Source organism: Panthera leo, chromosome C1 (genome assembly GCF_018350215.1).
Source record: "Panthera leo isolate Ple1 chromosome C1, P.leo_Ple1_pat1.1, whole genome shotgun sequence".
Lineage (NCBI taxonomy): Eukaryota > Metazoa > Chordata > Mammalia > Carnivora > Felidae > Panthera > Panthera leo.
Window position 1 is genome coordinate 61,426,251 of NC_056686.1, and position 20,031 is coordinate 61,446,281.

At 34.5% G+C, this 20,031-nt stretch overlaps 1 protein-coding gene across 3 annotated transcripts in view; it reads right to left on the bottom strand.

The window, feature by feature from the left end:
* Window positions 1–20,031, bottom strand: part of LRRIQ3 (leucine rich repeats and IQ motif containing 3) — a 219,520-nt gene that overhangs the window by 158,148 nt on the left and 41,341 nt on the right. For all 3 annotated transcript variants that reach the window (XR_006206379.1, XM_042952923.1, XM_042952922.1), the window contains one exon: window positions 6,380–6,513. Coding sequence is in view for 2 of the 3 variants with exons in the window: in XM_042952923.1 (XP_042808857.1) it covers window positions 6,380–6,513 (134 nt within the window). In the remaining variant the exon portion in view is untranslated. The remainder of the gene's footprint in view (window positions 1–6,379; window positions 6,514–20,031) is intronic.

Consider the following 20,031-nt stretch of genomic DNA (forward strand, 5'->3'; position numbering starts at 1 on the left):
TACCTCAAATAGAAAGAAAAATCTCAAATAAACAACATAATCTTGCACCTAAAGGAGGTAGAGAAAAAGATAAAAAAAGTAGAAGGAAATATTGAAAATTAGAACAGAAATAAATGAAATAGAACTTAAAAAAAATAGAACAGATCAGTGAAACTAAGAACTGACTCTTTGAAAAGATGGACAAAATTGATAAATGTTAGCCAGACTCATGTGAGCAAGAGAGAAAGAGAGAGAGAAGGATTCAAATAAACAAAATTAGAAATGAAAGAGGAGACATAATAACTGACACCACAGAAATACAAAGGATTTTAAGGGAAAATTATGAAAAATTATATGCCAACAAATTGGGACAATCTAGAAGAAATAAATAAATTCTTAGAATCATACAATTTCCCAAAACTGAATCAGGAAGAATTAGAAATTTTGAGGAGGATTACCAAGAATGAAATTGAATTGCTAATCAGAAAACTACCAACAAACAAAAGTCCAAGACTTCACCAGTGAATTCTACTAAACATGTAAGGAAGAGTTAATAGCTATTCTTCACAAACAATTCCAAAAAATAGAAGAGGAAGGAAAATCTCCAAATTCATTCTATGAAACCAACATTACCTTGATACCAAAGCCAGATAAAAACATCACAAAAAAGAGAACTACAGGTAAATCCTCAACAAAATATTAGCAACTGAATCCAACAATACCTTAGAAAAAAAATTAATCACACCATCAAGTGGGATTTATTCCCAGGATGCAAGAGTTGTTCAATATTCACAATTTAGCCAATTTGATAAATCACATCAACAAGAGAAAGGATAAAAAACACATGATCATTTCACTAGATACAGAAAAAGCATTTGACAAAGTATGACATCAACTCATGAAAAAGACCCTCAACAAAGTAGGTGCAGAGGAAATATGCCTCAACATAATAAGTGGCATAAAATAAAAACCCATAGCTAATATCTTACTGAATGGTGCAAATCTGAGAGATTTCCCCCTAAGATCAGGAACAGGACAAGGATGTCCACTTTCACCACTTTTATTCAGCATAGTACTGGAAGTCCTAGCCACAGCAATCAAACATGAAAAATCAACAAAAGCCATCCAAATTGGTAAGGAGGAAGTAAAACTTTCTCTTTTTTACAGATGACATGATACTATATATAGAAAATGCTAAAGACTCAATCAAAAACCTACTAGAACTGATCAATAAATTCAATAAGGTCACAGGATACAAAACCAATATTCAGGAATCCATTGGATTCCTATACCCTAACAATGCGATAGTAGAATGAGAAATTAAGAAAACAATCCCATTTACAATTGCACCACAAATAGTAAAATATCTAGCAATAAACTTAACAAAGGAAGTGAAAGACCTGTACTCTGAAAACTATAAAATACTGGTGAAACTGAAGATGACACAAACAAATGTAAAGATAATCCATGCTCATGGATTGGGGAAACAAATATTGTCAACCGACGGAATGGGAAAAGATATTTGCAAATGATGTATCAGACAAAGGGCTAGTATCCAAAACCTATAAAGAACTCACCAAACTCCACACCCAAAAAACAAATAATCTAGTGAAGACATGGGAAGAAGACATGAATAGACACTTCTCTAAAGAAGACATCCAGATGGCCAACAGCCACATGAAAAGATGCTCAATATCACTCTTCATCAGGGAAATACAAATCAAAACTACACTGAGATATCACCTCACGCCAGTCAGAGTGGCTAAAATGAACAAATCAGGAGACTATAGATGCTGGAGAGGATGTGGAGAAATAGGAACCCTCCTGCACTGTTGGTGGGAATGCAAACTGGTGCAGCCACTCCGGAAAACAGTGTGGAGGTTCCTCAGAAAATTAAAAATAGATCTACCCTATGACCCAGCAATAACACTGCTAGGAAGTTACCCAAGGGATACAGAAGTGCTAATACATAGGGGCACTTGTACCCCAATGTTTATAGCAGCACTTCCAACAATAGCCAAATTATGGAGACAGCCTAAATGTCCATCAACTGATGAATGGATAAAGAAGTTGTGGTTTATATATACAATGGAATACTACTTGGCAAGGAGAAAGAATGAAATATGGCCTTTTGTGGCAACATGGATGGAACTGGAGAGTGTTATGCTAAGTAAAATAAGTCATACAGAGAAAGACAGATACCATATGTTTTCACTCTTATGTAAACTTAACAGAAGACCATGGGGGAGGGGAAGGGGGAAAAAAAGTTAGAGAGGGAGGGAGGCAAACCATAAGAGACTCTTAAAAACTGAGAATAAACTGAGGGTTGATGGGGGGTGGGAGGGAGGGGAAAGTGGGTGATGGGCATTGAGGAGGGCACCTGTTGGGATGAGCACTGGGTGTTGTATGGAAACCCAATTTGACAGTAAATTTCATATTAAAAAAATCTCCATACCACCCAAAGCAATCTACAGATTTAATGCAATCCCTATCAAAATACAGACAGCATTTTTTACAGAACTAAAACAACCCTAAAATTTGTATAGAACCACAAAAGACCCTGAAAAGCCAGAGCAATCTTGAAAAAGAACAACACTGGAAGTATCACAATTCCAGATTTCAAGATATACTGTAAAGCTGTAGTCATCAAAACAGTATAGTTTTGACACAGAAATAGACAGAGGGATCAGTGGGTTACAATTGAGAGCCTAGAAATAAACCCACGATTAAATGGTCAAGTAAAATTCAACAAAGCATAAAAGGATATGCAATTGGAAAAAGACAGTCTCTTCAACAAATGGTGTTGGGAGAACTGGACCACTTTCTTATAACATACACAAAAATAAATTCCAAGTGCATAAAGACCTAAATATTAGGCCTGAAACCATAAAAATCCTAGAAGAGAGTATAGGAAGTAATGTCTCTGACATTGGCCATAGCAACATTTTTCTAGATCTGTCCTCTGAGGCAAGGGAAACAAAAGCAAAATAAACCATTGTGACTTCATCAAAATAAAAATCTTCTCCAAAGCAAAGGAAACAATCAACAAAGCCAAAAGATAACCCACTGAATGGGAGAAGATATTTGCAAGTGACATATCTGGTAAAGGTGTAGTACCCAAAATATATAAAGAACTTAAACTATCCATCATCCAAAAAAACCCCTAATAATTCAATTAAAAACGGGCAGAAGACATGAACAGACATTTCTCCAAAGAAGACATACAGATGGCCAACAAACACATAAAAAGACACACAATATGACTCATTGTCAGTGAAATGCAAATCAAAACTACAATGAAATATCACCTCAAACCTGTCAGAATGACTAACATCAAAAACATCAGAAACAGATATTGGCAAAGATGTGGAGAAAAAGGAACCCTCATGTACTGTTGGTGGGAATGCAACCTAGTGCAGCCACTGCAGAAAACACTACGGAAGTTCTTCTAAAACTTAAAATTAGAATTAACACGTGATCCAGTAATCACACTACTATTTACCCTGAGTGTGAAAACACTAATTTGAAAAGATATATATGCACTCCTATGTTTACTGCATTATTTACAATAGCCAAATTATGGAAGCAGCCAAAGTGTCTATTGATAGACGAATGGATAAAATAAAAGTAAAAAGTACACGTACACACACACACACACACACACACATACACACACACACACACACAATTACTCAGCCATGAAATTTTGCCTTCTACAGCAGCATGGATGGATCTGGAGGGTATAAAGCTAAGCGAAATAAGCCAGTCAGAGAAAGACAAATACCATTATGTTTTCAGTCATATGTGGAATTTAAGAAACAAAACAAATGAACAAAAAAAAAAAAAGAGAGAGAGAAAGAGAGAGAGAGAGACAAACCAAGAAACAGACTCTTAACTATTCAGAGCAAACTGATGGTTACCAGAGGGAACTTAAGTTGGGTGGATAAATGGGTAAAATAAGTGCAAGAGATTAAGAGTACACTTATCATGATGAGCACTGAGTAGTTTGTGGAATGACTGAACCACTGTGTTGTGCACCTGAAACTGATATCTTATGTTAATTATACTGGATTAAAATTAAAAAAAAAATAAAAATAAAAAGTATACCTCCTTTGCACTGTATCATCCCTATTAGAAGCACCATCACTTTAAAATAGCATTAATCTTAACAGTTTTCTAATTTCAGGCCGTATATGATATTTCAAGGCTGTATATAAAATTTCAAGCAGTTTAAGTGAACAGTTTCCAAGCAAAGTGCAAAGTATTTGGCTGTGGTGAGATACCTCTCATAGCTAGAAATAGACATATGATAGGACTAATCACTTGTACCTTTAGGTTGGGGGAATCCATAGGCACTTCTCAGAGTAGCTTTGCATGTTTCCCACTTCCTTTCTGTTTTCATTTTCCCATAGATGAATCCAGACCTACTTTTCTGATTCTAGTTTTCACAATCCATTTATTTATGTATTTATCAACTGTGCAAAGTATGTTTTGAACACCTAACATATGTCAAGCACTCTGTTTATGCTAGAGATTCAGAATGTACAGTACATCTGGAGATATAGATAATTATATAGACAACTGCAATATAGCATGGTAAGTGCTAGTGATAATGACAGTACGTTATGAACATTGTAGGGGCAAATATCCCAGCCATTTGCCCTAAAAAAAACTAGGAGCGATTGAAGGATTTTAAGTTGGTGAATCAAATCAGATTTATATTTTTGAAAGATTACTATGTATATGCTGTCATAAATGTAATTAAAAGGGAGAAAGAATCAAAAAAGAAAAGATACAGAGTATGTTTCCCATGGAATCAAATAATGCAGAGAGCACAGATATAACAACAGTGATGATATTTAAAATATAGCAGCCAGTAAGATTGAGCTATGCTTTATATTCATGATTTTAATTCCCACAAGCAAAGAGTGAAATAAGTCCTGCTTTTAGCCCCTGCTCTCTACCATTCGACATATGAGGAAACTCAGGCTCAGAGCAGTTAAGTAAGGGGACTAATGGAACAACATTTTAAAGAGAAAAATAATCAAAATCAGTCTGCCTTGAACCACTGTGATCTATTACCATTACTGAAATCTCTTTCCACAAAGCTCATTCAAACTCTGTTCACACATACTAAATTTTCAGAAATTGTTTCCATGCACAAGGTTTTTATCTCATGCTACATGAGTATTAGAGGAAATCTTGATCTAAGAGAGAAAAACTCAATCTGGGGGCATAAAGACAGGTCCCTTTCATTAGACACTTATTTCATGTAAAATGCATACTAAATTTAAGTGGAACATGAGATAGAAAAAATATGTACCTATCAGTAACTGCCTAAAAACTTTCCCACATCTTTTATTCCAAATCATTTTATGTGCCCCCACTTTTGAGCTCACTCTCTCTTTGACTTGGTTTGAAGAGTAAATGGAACTTCTTCCTCAGAAGAAGGAAGTTATGGTCAGATTTGCTACTTGTTCCTCATACTTACCTCTTTATCGGCACTATTGCCCTGTGATTTAGCACATTCAGGCTAATGCCGGAGAACATTCTCTCAGCCTCACCAGAGAATGTTGAATATCATTTCATTGGAACTTTCTAATTTTACTTTCTCAGGCCATGCCCACTGCCCAACTCAAGAACTATTTAATCCTGCCTATTTTTCAGGGCCAAATTTCATTTCTGTCTTCTGAACTCTGCATTTAGCATCTGGAGAGTAAACTATATGAGAATGTTCCTTTATTTTTTTCATATGTTTGATGTTTGGCATAACTAATACAAATAAGTTGATAGTAGAGTATCCTATCTGATCTCCCTAGTTAAAATGCTGAGAGATGTTTGCAAGAAAAGTTTTCCTGTTTGCAAATGCCAGCCATTGGAAAGGAATACAGGAAATGAAGAGAGAGGAAAAGACAGCTAACTAAAGGGTATGTAGATTGATGTGGTAGCAGATGTTTCAGAAAAATTATCTTCACATCCCCTCAAAATATGAAATCCTCATGTTTCATGATTTATATTTCTATTGTATCCCATTATATAGTATATGGCTTATATTTCTATTACATCCCATTATATGAGAGAAATTTAATATGTTTTTGACTGAAATATTTAAGTTTAATAAAAAGAAAACTATCAGAATTACTCCAACAATGATTAATAAAAATCCTATTGATTAGCTGTTTATATGATAAATTTAAAATAAAAAGTAAAATTATCAATTTTTATTATGCTAAATATTATAATATTACTATAGAGTATATGGTATTTTCTTTAAAACAAGTTCTAATAGTCAATAAAATACCATTCTGATAGAGAATACAAACATATATATTATTAAAAAATTGACTTATCACTGATTTTGTTATCTTATTTTAATATTCAAATAGTAAAGAAAACATACCTCATTTTTTTCCTAACCAAGAAACCACGTATCCATCTTTGAACAATCAAAACTGGTGAATTATGAGCCAGAATTTCATTAATTTTTGAAACAATATATTTGATATTATTAATTTCATCACCATAGGTTGATCCCTGTATAAAGAAAATACATTTAATATTTATATTTCATGTAAGAATTTCCAAGGGATATTTTAAAGTTGGTAGTCTAATAATATAAACTATTAAAATGTTCACAAGTGTCTTGTAGGTGTAATAGTAAAATAATAAATACATTTTCATATCTATTTCATTAGATCATAAGATCAAGAGTTAGTAGAACAAAATAATCTTCTACACAAAATGCAAGACCCATGATGATAAATGTCTCCATTCTAGATTCTTTTTTCCAATCTGATATCATAAGTATAAAATTTTTGCTATAATCAAGTTGGTCTTTAAAAGGTGGTGGCAAGAATAGGTAGTCAATGAAAGTCTAAAACTATTCTGTGGATTCACATAGGAAACTGACAAATGTTGGATTCACAGAATAATTTACAGTACTTCAAAATTTAGTTGCAGCTTAACTAGAATATTGGACACTTTTATTAGGATATAGCTCATCCCCTGAAGAAAAATATTCTATACTGTCTTTAAAGAAATTATCTTTAAGGTCTCTGTTCCTGCAAAATTTTAGATTTGGGATTATAGACTCCCTGTATCCTTATTGATCATTTGACTAGTTAGAAATAAAGCTACTTTACTTATGTCTTAAATGTAAGGATTATATACTAAAAACCTAAAACTTATATTGTTTTTAAGGCACCTACCCTGAAAATTATCAACCTAATCACTTCATGTCCCCTTTTCTGCCTATACATTCAATCAGCTATGTACTGCCAGGAAAAAAAAAGTCACAAAACGTTGCAGATTAGTGCTACTTCAAATTTATATTTACAAATATTCATTGCTACTTATCAAATGTTTTACTTGGCCCTGGCTCACTTCCATTCCCAACAGGAGATACTGCAAACATTCTGTACTCTTCTCAATACTCTTTAAGCCTTTTCCCTAGAACTCCCTAAATACCTTTCCCAGACGAAACAGGGCCATCAGGTCTGAAATCCATCAACTAACCCTCCTCCATTCCTTAAATTTAATTATACTCCCATTTATCTATATCCCTATGTATTCTGAATAGAAGTGCCTTCTACTTAGTCTTAAAACAAGAAGTATATCCTTCCCTATCCAAGACAGGCACTCCATTGCTGTTAAGTCTCATCTATCTCTGTTTCACTATTACTTATCTTCTACTGGCACAATCCCTTTACCTATTAATATGATGTAGCCTCTCCCATCTTTAAAATTGATTAATTCAAATGAACTAAAAATTAATTAAAATAAATTAAACTTTAAAATGCAACCATATAAATAATCATACACATCCCAACCCTCCATCTTTTGTATTTAAGTTTCATTAAGAGCCTAAATTCTTGGGGTGCCTGGGTAGTTTAGTTGGTTAAGTGTCCAACTTTGGCTCAGGTCATGATCTCACAGTTCATGAGTTCGAGCCCCAGGTCAGGATCTGTGGTGACAGCTCCGAGCCTGGAACCTATCTTCGATTCTGTGTCTCTCCCTCTTTTTGCCCCTCCCCCACTCACTCTCTGTCTCTCTGTCTCTCAAAAATAAATATTTAAAAAATATATTAAAAAAGCCTAAATTCTTGGATCAGAATTCCATATTTGCTGTACCTACCTTCTCCTTTCTTGTACCTCAATCTACTGGATTTTACCTCTCCCAATGCACCCGATACTTTTCTTACATTGATTGGATATTCCTCCTTGAAACACTACCCTTGGCTTCTATACAACACTCTTCTTAGTTTTCGTAGAACTCTGTTTACTTTGGACTTTTTAAAGACCTATCCATTCATTGGTCTAATGTCACATTGAAAAGATTCTCTCATTGTGTTTTCTCGAGTGAACACACTCTCTAGATGGTCGCATCTAATTCATAGCTTCAATATATATCTATGTGCTAATGACTTTCAGATTTCTAGCTCTAGGACTGAACTGTCTACAGAGCTATAGAACAATATGATCAAACTGATATCCAGTTAAATTCAGCTTTCCCAAACATGAATTTTCCTTTTTGAACTGCCTTCTTATATGTTTTTAGTAAATGGCACTAGTGCCCATAGTTACCTAACTCAGAAAGCCTGGAACTACCCTAAGCTCTCTTTTCTCTTATGCTTCTTTATACCCAAATGCTGCTAGAGCCCATATATTCAACATCCCAATATCTGACTTCTCCCTTTTCTTCTAATCTCTGCCATTGCTTTATTTCATGTCTTTATCACTTAACTTACTAAAAATGTCTTGACATCTGAAATAATCCCCATTCCCCCACTCCCTTTGAACCACAATAAGCACTATTGCTAGAGTGAACTTTCTGAAATGCAAATCTGATCATTTGGCATCCTTGCTTCATATATTTCACTGGCATCACTGAAAGCACACAAAATCCTTGATTTAGTATCTTCTCACCTCAATCTCACCTCCCTTCGCCATACATAAGATACCTTCCAAAATGGCAATATCCAACCACTTATACCCCTGAAAATTACATAATAATCAAACCTCAATGCTTTTTACAGGTACCATTCCAGTTTCTTGACTGCCTTTCTCAATTACTTGTCTCACTATCTTAGTCTTTTGGAGATTCAATTCTTTCCTCCAAAAAGACTTTATTGACATTGATCTGAGTTCAATATCCTTCTATAATATTATCTTGTGCAGCAACTCATTTGTCACACTTGACAATGTTGAATTTTACCTGAGCCCTGTGATCCTAGAAAACAGAAAAGGTTAAGGAATTTCCTCACCCAGTCCTTTCAGAAAATGGTTTACTCCAAAAAAGCACCCTTCCCCCATATGATTACTTAGATAGCATCCATGGATGCCCCTCTAGTGTACCTATGACACGGCCCTGACACAGACTCTCTAAATTCTCACTTGCCTTTTAATGATTAAACTACTTTGTCCCCACTAACCAATCTTTGGCTAAGATCCTCTCTGTCCCCTAGGTTTCTGAACTTTGCCCACCTTCAGCCTGAACAACCACATAACCCTCTCTTAACAGCTCTTCCTGAAATAGGCAACTCTCAAGGTAAAACATTCTTTGATTTACAGTCAGATCATGCCACTCTCCTTCATCCTACTTATCCACACCAGTTCTTTCCAGTATTATTTACTCCTCCCAATAAAAGAAAAAACCTTTGTTGATTAGCCTTAAAGACGTTTGCAGATCACTGATCAACTAGAGTATTCCCCCTATTGCACCAGCCCCTTTCCCTCCCTTGCAATAATCCTTTTGAATAAAGTCTCTCCTAAGTCCTGATTTGTTTTTTATTGATGAGTTTATGCTACACACAATTACTGATCTTCCCCACTTGCAATATAACTAAGTTTAAGAAATCTTTCTTTATCCTATATCTCTAAGATGAAGTAAACTACTAGTCCATAACTAGCATTCAATTATTGGTTGGCTATTAAATCACTATGTAATAGCAACTTATACATTGTCATATTTGTTCTCCAAGCTTAATTTGGCATTATCAACCTATTTTTGTAATTCAATTCTTATCTGGCTGCAATAACATCATATTCCTAATTTTTCTACCTTTTAAATTTTTATTTCTCAGTATGTTTGGCTGGTTTCTTTTCTTCTTCAAACTATTTAAATATTGGTATAATTTAGGCTTGCTTTTGTTTTTCACCTCTCTGCTAATTCTCCTTGAATGATCACCTTCCTTTCTACATCTTACCATCTCATATATGCTGATTATCCACATAGCTATAACCCCTATTGGGAATTACCTCTTAAATTACAAATCTATAAAATTCCAATTCTATTTCTCTACTTACATGTCAAAAACTGAAATAATTATCTCACCCATTTCAAAACATCCCCAATACATACCTCATACTGCATTACATATATAGTCACTGAAATTATTCTTCATCTTTTCATCTAAATAATAAGCCCACATTCCTCCCTTCCCCTTGCCATCTAATAAATTCACTGATTTCTATCAAAACAGTATCTCTTCAATCTGTTCCCTATAATCCATACCCTCTACTAATTTAAGAAATCGGTTGTTATAAACCAGGGCCCAGTCCTCACTGATTTCTTTATACTGAATTTGCCTCCACTCCAAAATTACAGAATACATGATGATTTTTCTAGTATGAAAATTGGATCATGCTAAATTGTTAAATATTTCCCCAAGATCTTACAAGATAAAGCCATCTCCCTAGTATTACACATTACACCCTTTGTTATAATATTCCTGTTTTTGTAACCATATGCCCAACTATGTCTTCTAAACTATAAGAACACTAAGTTACTTGTTGTCAGTAGATTATGCCAAGCTCTAGCCTCACCTATGTGCCTTTGCAAATGTTTTTCACTTTGCTTCACATGCTCTACACTTGCCAACACCTCAACTTGCCTAATGATATATTAAAACATCTCATCTGAAGTAGACTTTTGCTTTTTCCTTCTTCCATGACTAGAGAGCTGAACTTCAACAATTTTTAAAGAAAATACATGTTGTTCTTTCCCAACTTTGCTCCATATTAAGATTCATGACATATATATATATATATATATATGTATAGAGAGAGAGAGAGAGAGAGAGATCTTTGATTATTGCTTCTCATTTTGCTTTATTTTCTCTACTAAAATTCCTATTTATGTATAATAGATATCCTGGAACTTACCTCCATGGTTTATATTTTTTTCTCATCATTTTCATGTATATATTCTCAACTTGTTAAAGCTATTCTGTCAAAGGTCATCTTTCTCCTACTGAGTTTACTATTAGCTTGTCAACTACTTCAGTTAAGTTATGTGGCTGAGACTCAGCTCCTTTCTGAAGCTCCTGACTGCCCTATCACAAAGGACTCCTACCTCATTATCAGTGTACTATTCATTGTAACCCTTCCTGTTAAAGAGAAAACCACAGGCTCAAGATAGAGTCACTTGTGCCAAGCCAAGTTACCAAACTAGGGCTTAATACCTAATCTAATTATAGTCTTGGCCTCCCCCAGAAATGTAGACTTAACCAATCAGGAATTTTCTGGTCAGCACCAATGAGGTAATCTGTCACATGGGCCCTCTCCATATCCCAAAGGAAGATGAGGTAAATCTACCTAATAAGACCCGCTGCCTGCTCTTCTACCTATGGAATGGTGATCTTACCTGGAACAATGTTTTCTCTTTGCTAATAACTTCTTTGCCCCACATTCCTTCATATAAAAACCTTCCATTTTGTTCAACTCCTCTTTGGAGCTCCTCCATACCTGCTAAATGGGATGCTGCCTGATTCATGAATCACTTAGGAAAGCCGATTAGATCTTCAAATACACTCAGTTGAATTTTGTCTTTTAACAAGCCTCTACATGAAATTTATTCTGTGACTTGTAACAGTGGATCCTATCTGCCACTGTTCCACTATTACCCTTGGCAAATACAAGGACTTACAGAATCTCCTCTACTTCACATAGTTTTCTTATATGTATGAAGAATGGCACAAAGCCAAGCTGAGCTAGTTTCTACCTTTGACTTGGTCTCAGTCCCATCTTCATTATACCTGAAAAACAATCTTCACTATGATTAAAAGCACGTCCATGAAGCAATCTTCTATTTAAATGTTACCCTTTGTCAGTTTCTAGAATAGATGTGATTTCCTCTAATCTTTGTTTCTTTATTCATTGCATTTGGGCTCATGGCATATGTATGAGTGTGCGGGTGTGTGCATGTGTGTGTCTTCAGGGTAGCAAAATATGCCACCCCAAAAATATCACTGCAAGAGTTCAAGACATATCTCGCCAAAATGTGCCCCTGTGGTATACTGATTATTTTGAGCAGTAGGCAAATGCAGGGAGAGGCTTTGCCCAAATATCTAATTAAGGACAGATCCTTTAAAAGGCATTCAATTGCTATAAATTCACTCCCCAGGAGTTTCATCAACAAAGGAGCCAAACTCTTACCACAAGAGAGTAGATTAGGAGAAAAGAGTAGGAGAGGGTACCGCACCCAAAACTTTGTCATTAACTCCCACCTATTCTTTTAAGGATCCATTTATCTTTCCTAAAAATCATTTACTCCCTCTCAAGAGGTCTACACCTTCCCTCCCCTTTCTCTATTAAGATGGTACTGAAGCATGAAGTCTAAGCTATCTCAGGGAGTTTCTCATTTTTCCCTGGCTATCTCCCATGTATAAATGAGAGATACACATGTTAGTAAGTTTGTTTTTCTCTTTTTAACTGAATTTTATTACAAATAAAATTTGTAATTGAACTCTGCCATGGAGGTGGAGTTCATAAGTAACAAGGGAATTTAGATGACTAGGCTTAAAAGTGGTCCTGGTCAGATGCTATAGTTGTCACCGGCAGAGAACCATTAAGCTCACACTATAGTTTACAGCACAGTTCCACTTCCTGCCAAAGCATGAATAATTCTTTCTCTTTAAAGAGATAAAGTGGGCAGGGTTAGTGTCCTTGCCAGAGAACAAAGAGCCTCTAGACAATAAACTTTCTGATGTTCTAAAACAATTCTCTTATAAAATGCCAATGAAGATATCACTGCAAACTTGTACAAATGCCATAAGCCATTTGGTATCTGAGGACAAATGGACATATCCTGTTTCTAAGGGAGTGTAATGCATCTCCTTCACTAGAGGACTGATGGCTCTAGAGGAAAAACTGTTTGGGTTTAAATTCCATTTCTACCTCTTACTGGGGTAAGTAACCTGTCTCACCTGTTCATCATCTTTAAAATAAAGACAAGGATGGTACTACCTCATTGGGTTCTTGTGAAGGAATATTTGTAGAGCACTTAAAACAAAGGCTCAAACATTTCAAGCATCCAAACAATGTTACCCGCCAAGAGTTTTACAGTCATACTTAAAGTGATATAGTGTTTTAGAGTTCACAAAGGATTTCTATACACCTTATTTGATACACACACACACACACACAAATTAGTCTAAAGGAATTTACTAAGCAATTTATCCAAACTAACACAATGAAAAATTATAAAATCAATAAATTAACTATGAAAGACAATGAGCACTAATATTTTCAATCTAATAAAGGGAATTAAAGTATTACAGTAAAAGTTTGGCAAAGAGCAACATATGCCTAGGCAAAAAAAAATCAACAATCAAGAAAACAGATGGTACAATAATGAAATATCAATACTCCACAGCTTGCTATTGTAAACCTGGGATGAAAATGTTGCTAACTCTGGTATAAACCATAATGAAGCATTTCAAAAGAAGAGTAAGGACTTTTATATGACTCACATGGAAAAGAGTACTTTGTGTTCTAACAGGAAGAGTAGTTTAAAAAATAAATTCCAAAATTATATTCTATTCCTTTATAATTATACAAAAAATAATACCAATTATTTTGATATTCTAAATATATTCAGGTTTACTTAAATTTGTTTTTTTATCCTATTCCCATATTTTTATTTATTCTATATGTATCTGATCCCCAAAGTCTATCTTTTTTTATTCCATTTGTGATTTTTCCCATCAGAATTTCCTAATTTGGCACATACTTTCCCAACATATTTGAAAAATGTAAATCATACTAATCCCACAAGTATTTATGGTAAAAAGAACAAACCCACACAGTTTTTATCTTTTTACTCCATAAAAAATCATATCATGATGGGCTTTGGGAGTAATGGTGGGGCTCAGACCCAATGCCAAGAAAGAATCCTTGAAGACACACATCTTTGGTGCAAAAAGGTGATTTTATTAAAGCACATGACCTGTGGGCAGGAAGAGCTACACTGGGGTTGTGAAGAGTGACTGCTTATATACTGTAGAGTTGAGGTAGAGTCAAGAAGTTTCTCAAAGGGATTTCCATATGCTAAAGATTTACAGATTACTAGAGGCCTAGTTATTGTCAAGCTAAGGCTATTTTTCCCTCTAGCAAAATATTAACATGAAGATAGTAGGGAGTTCCTGGAGACTAGGCTATTGAGATATTTGTAAACTGATGGAGACTTTATCAGTTTAACCATTTGTTTTCCTCTCTCCTTTGTTCTTGGGCAGCTGGGAGTGCCTGAGGAATATCACACATATCCCATCTGGGGATGGGGGGTGGTTTGCGGGTGTCAGCTTGCCTTATGCTCCCTCATCATATCATACACATGATACACTCACTTTAATAATCACATGAAAATGGAAATCTAGTGTGAAACTCTTCACACTAAGATTTTTATTATTTTAAATCAGTATTTCTTAGGATTACTTGGTAAACATTTTAGAAACACTCTTCAAATAACATTTAGAATCATAATAACGGTGTAGAAATTTCAGGGAAGAAGAAAAGCAAATAGAAAAAAAAAAACCTACTAAATTTCCACCAAATTAACTATTATCAGTTTTTAAATATTCATTTCCAAATACTTTCCAACTCTAACTTATCTTTTCATTCATCGAACAGACTGTTTTACAGAGAAATAAAAACTTTTAATTTTATCATTTTTTCCTTTTTAAAGATTATGCTTTTTGTGTCAGGTCTCAGAATGCTTTTCCTATTCATAGATCCCCAAAATTTCCTTAATTTTTTTCTTCCTAGAAGTTTCATAGTTTTACGTTGTACATTTAACTCCCTGATCCATTTTGAGTTCATTTTTGTATGAAGTGTGAAACTTAGGTTGAGGCTTGTGTTGCGTGTGTGTGTGTGTGTGTGTGTGTGTGTGTGTGTATACCCAATTACTCCAGCAACGTTTATTGAAAGGTTATATTTTGTCCGTCAAATTACTTATACATTTGTCAAAATTTGGCTAAACATATTGTATGAACCTATTTTTAGGTTTTCTGATCTGTCCCATTGATCTATGCCTCACCAATACCACACAATCTTAGTTACTGTAGCTAAGCTAAATTACTCTAGTTTCCACCCCTGGAATAAGCACCATTTGCTCATAGAATACAGTTATTTTCATACATTGCTGAATTCTATTTGCTAACATTTTGTTAAAGATTTTTATGCTTCTTTTCATGAGGAATACTGACTGATCTGTAATTTTCTTGGTTTTGGTATCAAGCTACTATTAACTTTACAAAATAAATGGCAAAGTGTTTTTTTATTTTCTAGAAGAAACAGAATAAAATATTAAATGTTTGGAAGAATTCTCCAGTGAAATTATCTGGGATTGAAGATCTCTTTTTCTTTTTTCTTTTTTTTTTTGAGTTTTAAAGTTATGAACTCAATTTCCTTCATAGAGGACTATTCAAAATTATCTATTTCATAATGGATGAGTTCTGTTTTTTGTTTTTTGGCATAAAATGGTTTATTCATCTAAACTGTCAAGTTTGTGTGTATAGATAGTGTTTTTGTAGTATTCTCTTCTTTTGATGTCTGCAAGGTCTGTAGTGATATCCCTTGTTTTGTTCCTGACGTTGGTAATTTGTGTCTTCTCTCTTTTCTTCTATGTCAGTCTTGCCAGAGGTTTGTCAATTTTATTGATATTTCAAAGAATCAGATCTTTGTTTTACTTTTTTTTTTTTTTTTTTTTTTTGGTTTTTTAGTTCACTGACATCTGTTCCTCTCTATATCACTTCCTTCCTTTTGCTTACTTTGGGTTTATTTTACTTTTGTTTTTCCAGGTTCTTGAGGAGGAGATCTTAGACTATTGAGTTGAGGATTGTCCTTTTGTCCCAATATGCATTTAGAGCTAAAAAGTTCCCTCTCAGCGTTGCTTTAGCTGTGTCCCACAAATTTTGGTAGATTGTATTTTTAACTTTTTTTTTTCTCTTGAGACTGTATTTTGAACTATAGATTCATTAGAAGTGTGCTGCTTAGTTTCCAACTGTTTGAGGATTTTCCTCTTATCTTTCTATAATCAGAGAACACACCCTGTATGATTTTAATTCTTTTAAATTTGTTGAGGTTTGCTCCATGAAACAGGAAAAGACCTACATATGATTGGACACACAAAAAGTATGTCTATCCTGCTACTGCTGTGTGGAATGTTCTATAAATGTCAGTTAGATTGTGTTAGTTGATGGGATTGTGGAGTTTTCCAAGATCTAGTTGCTCTAATTGTTGACAGAGGAATTTTGATGTCCCCAAATATAATCATGTATTTATCTATTTCTCATTTCACTTTTATCAATTTTTGTTTCACAAATTTGTACTTCTGTTGTTGGTGCATTCACATTTAAGGTTACTGTCTTCTTGCTGGTTTGCACTTTTTATCATTATATAATGTCCTTGACTATGATAACTGTCTTTGCTCTTAAGATTAATTTATCCGATATTAAGATAGCCAGTCAGTCCTATTTTACTTTGGTTACCTTTGGTATGATAAATCTTTCTCCATTCTTTTATTTTCAATGTGCCTACATCATTATATTTTAAATTTCTTGTAGACAACATGCAGTTGGGTCATATTTCTAAATCAACTTTGCTAATATCGGTCTTTTAATTAGTGCATTTAGGCCATTTAAGTTTAATACACATTTTAATGTAATTACTGATAGAATAGGACTTAAGTCTGGCATTTTATTTTATATCAGTTTGTGTTTTCTGTTTGTTTTCTCCATTTTTTTATCTCTTTTCTTATTCTTACTTTCCTACTAAAGAATTTGAGAACTCCTTTTATATGTATCTAGTGTTTTTTGTGCAATTTTTTTTTTTTTTTTAAGAGAGAGAGCATGAGCCAGAGAGAGTGGCAAAAGGAGAGACAGAATCTTAAGCAGGCTCCACATCCAGCATGGAGCCTGGGGGGTGGATTGGGGGGCGGGCAGTGCTTGATCCCTTGACTATGAAATCATGACTTAAGCCAAAATCAAGAGCCAATCAACTGAGCCACCCAGGAGCATCTGTGCATTCTTTTTTAGAGCTTTCTTATACACACACGTACATACACACACACAATCACAGTCAAATGATGTCAACAATTTACCTGTTCAAGTGAGGTATAGAAGCTGTACCTTCCTTTACAGCTCTCCCTTTTTAACAATTTTCTTTCTAAGTTTTTTAATGTTTATTTATTCTGAGAGAGAGAGAGAGAGAGAAGAGTGAGAGTGTGTGGGGGAGGGGGGCGGGCAGAGAGAGAGGATGACAGAGAATCCAAAGCAGGATCTGCACTGCCAGTGCAGAGCCCAACTAGGGGCTGGAACTTGAAATCTCAAGATCATGACCTAAGCCGAAGTCGAGTGCTTAATCAACTGAGCCATCGAGGCACCCGTCCCCTTTTAAAAATTTTCTAAAGTATTTCCTATACATATATTTAGAATATTAGACAGTGTTATGATTTATTAGATATATGATTTGCCAATATATTCTCCAATTTTGTCAATTGCCTTTCATTTTGTTGATAGTTTCCTTTGCTGTGCAGAAGCTTTTTAGTTTGATGAAGTCACACTTACTTGCTTTTGCTTTTATTACCTTTACTTTTGGTGTCAAATCCCAAAAAAAAAAAAAATCACTGCCAAGACTGATTTCAAGGAGCTCATTTCCTGTTTTTTTTTTTTCCAGTTTTATGGTTTCAGAGCTTAGTTTCAAGTTTTTAATCAATTTTAAGTTAATTTTGTGTATGGTACATATAAGGGTCCAGTTTTTCCCAAGACTATTAAAATGAAGAGACTGTCCCCTTTCCATGTTGTATATTCTTGGCTCCATTGTTGTAAATTAATTGACCATATATTCATTGGTGTACTCCTGGACTCTATATGGTTTCACTAATTTGTGTGTCTGTTTTTATTCCAATACCATACTATTTTGATTACTATACCTTTGTAATATAGTTTGAAATCAAGAGACATGATGCTTCCAGCTGTGATCTTCTTTCTCAATATTGCTTTTGACATTTGGGTTCTTGTAAGGTCCTATATGATTTTTTTTCAATTTTTGTGAAAAACGTCATTGGAATTTTGATAGAGGTTGCACTGAATATGAAGAATGTTTTGGGTAGTATGGACATTTCAACAATAATTCTTCCAATTGATGAACATCAATTATCTTTCATCTATTTGTGTCATCTCCAATTTGTTTCATCCATGGCTTATAGTTTTCAAAGTACAGGTTTTTCACATTGTTAAATTAAATTTATTCCTAGGTATTTCATCCTTTTTGATGCAACTGTAAATAGAATTGTTTTCTTAATTTCTATTTCTGATAGTTTATTGTGGTTTACAGAAATGCAAATGATTTTTGTATATTTATCTTGTATCCAACTTTAGTAAACTCACTTATTACTTATTAGCTCTAAGAGTTTTCGTGGAGTCCTTAAGGTTTTCTATATACATCATGCCTTCTGCAGTCAGTTTTACCATTTCCTTTCTGATTTGTATGACTTTTATTTATTTTTCTTGCCTAATTGGTCTGACTAGGATTTCCAATACTATGGTAAATAAAATTAGTAAGAGTGTGTACTCTTGACTTGTTCTTGATCTAAAGGAAAACATTTTAGCTTTTCATTGTTGAGTCAGATGTTAACTTATTACATGTTGGCTTGCCATATATCGCCTTTATTATGTTGAGGTATGCGCCCCTTGTGTGCCAAATTCTACATTAAGGCTAATATAAAGTTTTTTGCTTTATTCTACTTAATATATATTGGCTTGCATTTTACTTTTACTTTTTCTATATTATCTCAATTTTTGGACTTGATCTTACTATAGCCACATTGATTTTGGTTTTTACACATAATAAATTTATAATTATTTTATTTACTTACAATCACACCACATTTGCAAATATAAATATATAGCAATTTTTATAAATATACTCTTACTTTTGACACTGTTATGATTTTTTTGTATGTCATATAGGCTATATTTTTATTTTTTTATTTAAAAAATATAAATTTTACAAACATTATTTAATCTACATGATTTATTAAGTCAAGCATAAATGCACTGTTAAAATTTATTTGGTTGTTATATTTAGGCATTTTTATTTTTCTTTTAATACTTACGGTAGAATTAAGAGTAAAAATGCATGCTAAATAATTGATCTAAAAATCTCTACCTTAAAGTAGAAGCTATGATGACAGAGTAGTAGGAGGATCCTAGACTTGTCTCATTCCTCCAACACAGTTAGGTAAATATCATATCATTGTGAGTACCCAAAAAATCAATCTGAGAACTGACACAACAAACTGCACAACTAGAGAGAGAGAAGAGGCCACATCGTGGAAGGCAGGAGTTGCAAAGACATGATTTAGGGGACAAAAAGATTGTGGGTGCTGCTGAGGGGATGAAGCCCTGGTCACGGAGAGAGGTAAGAGAGAGAGTAAAGCACACAGGGGATCACACACACACACACAAAACACCTTCCCAAAGCCACTGACTGGGAAACCGAGAGGGCCTGATTTTCCTGAGTTTTTATAACCAGCAGGGCTCAAAGACTGGAGTTTTAGAGTTCAGACACAGGGGGTGGCTGGGTGTGGATCCCTGAGGGCACTGCAGTGCTCCTGTTGAGGAGGGCAGATAGTCTGGGGGCAGATGGTGCAATCTGAGGACCCCCTGGGACCCATTGGGAGAGACATTCCCCCCTTCTTGGAGTGCATCTGAAAGAGGTGGCATTGACTCTCTGGGGGAAGGAGAGGGAGGGTGCCATTTCCCCTGCCTGACCT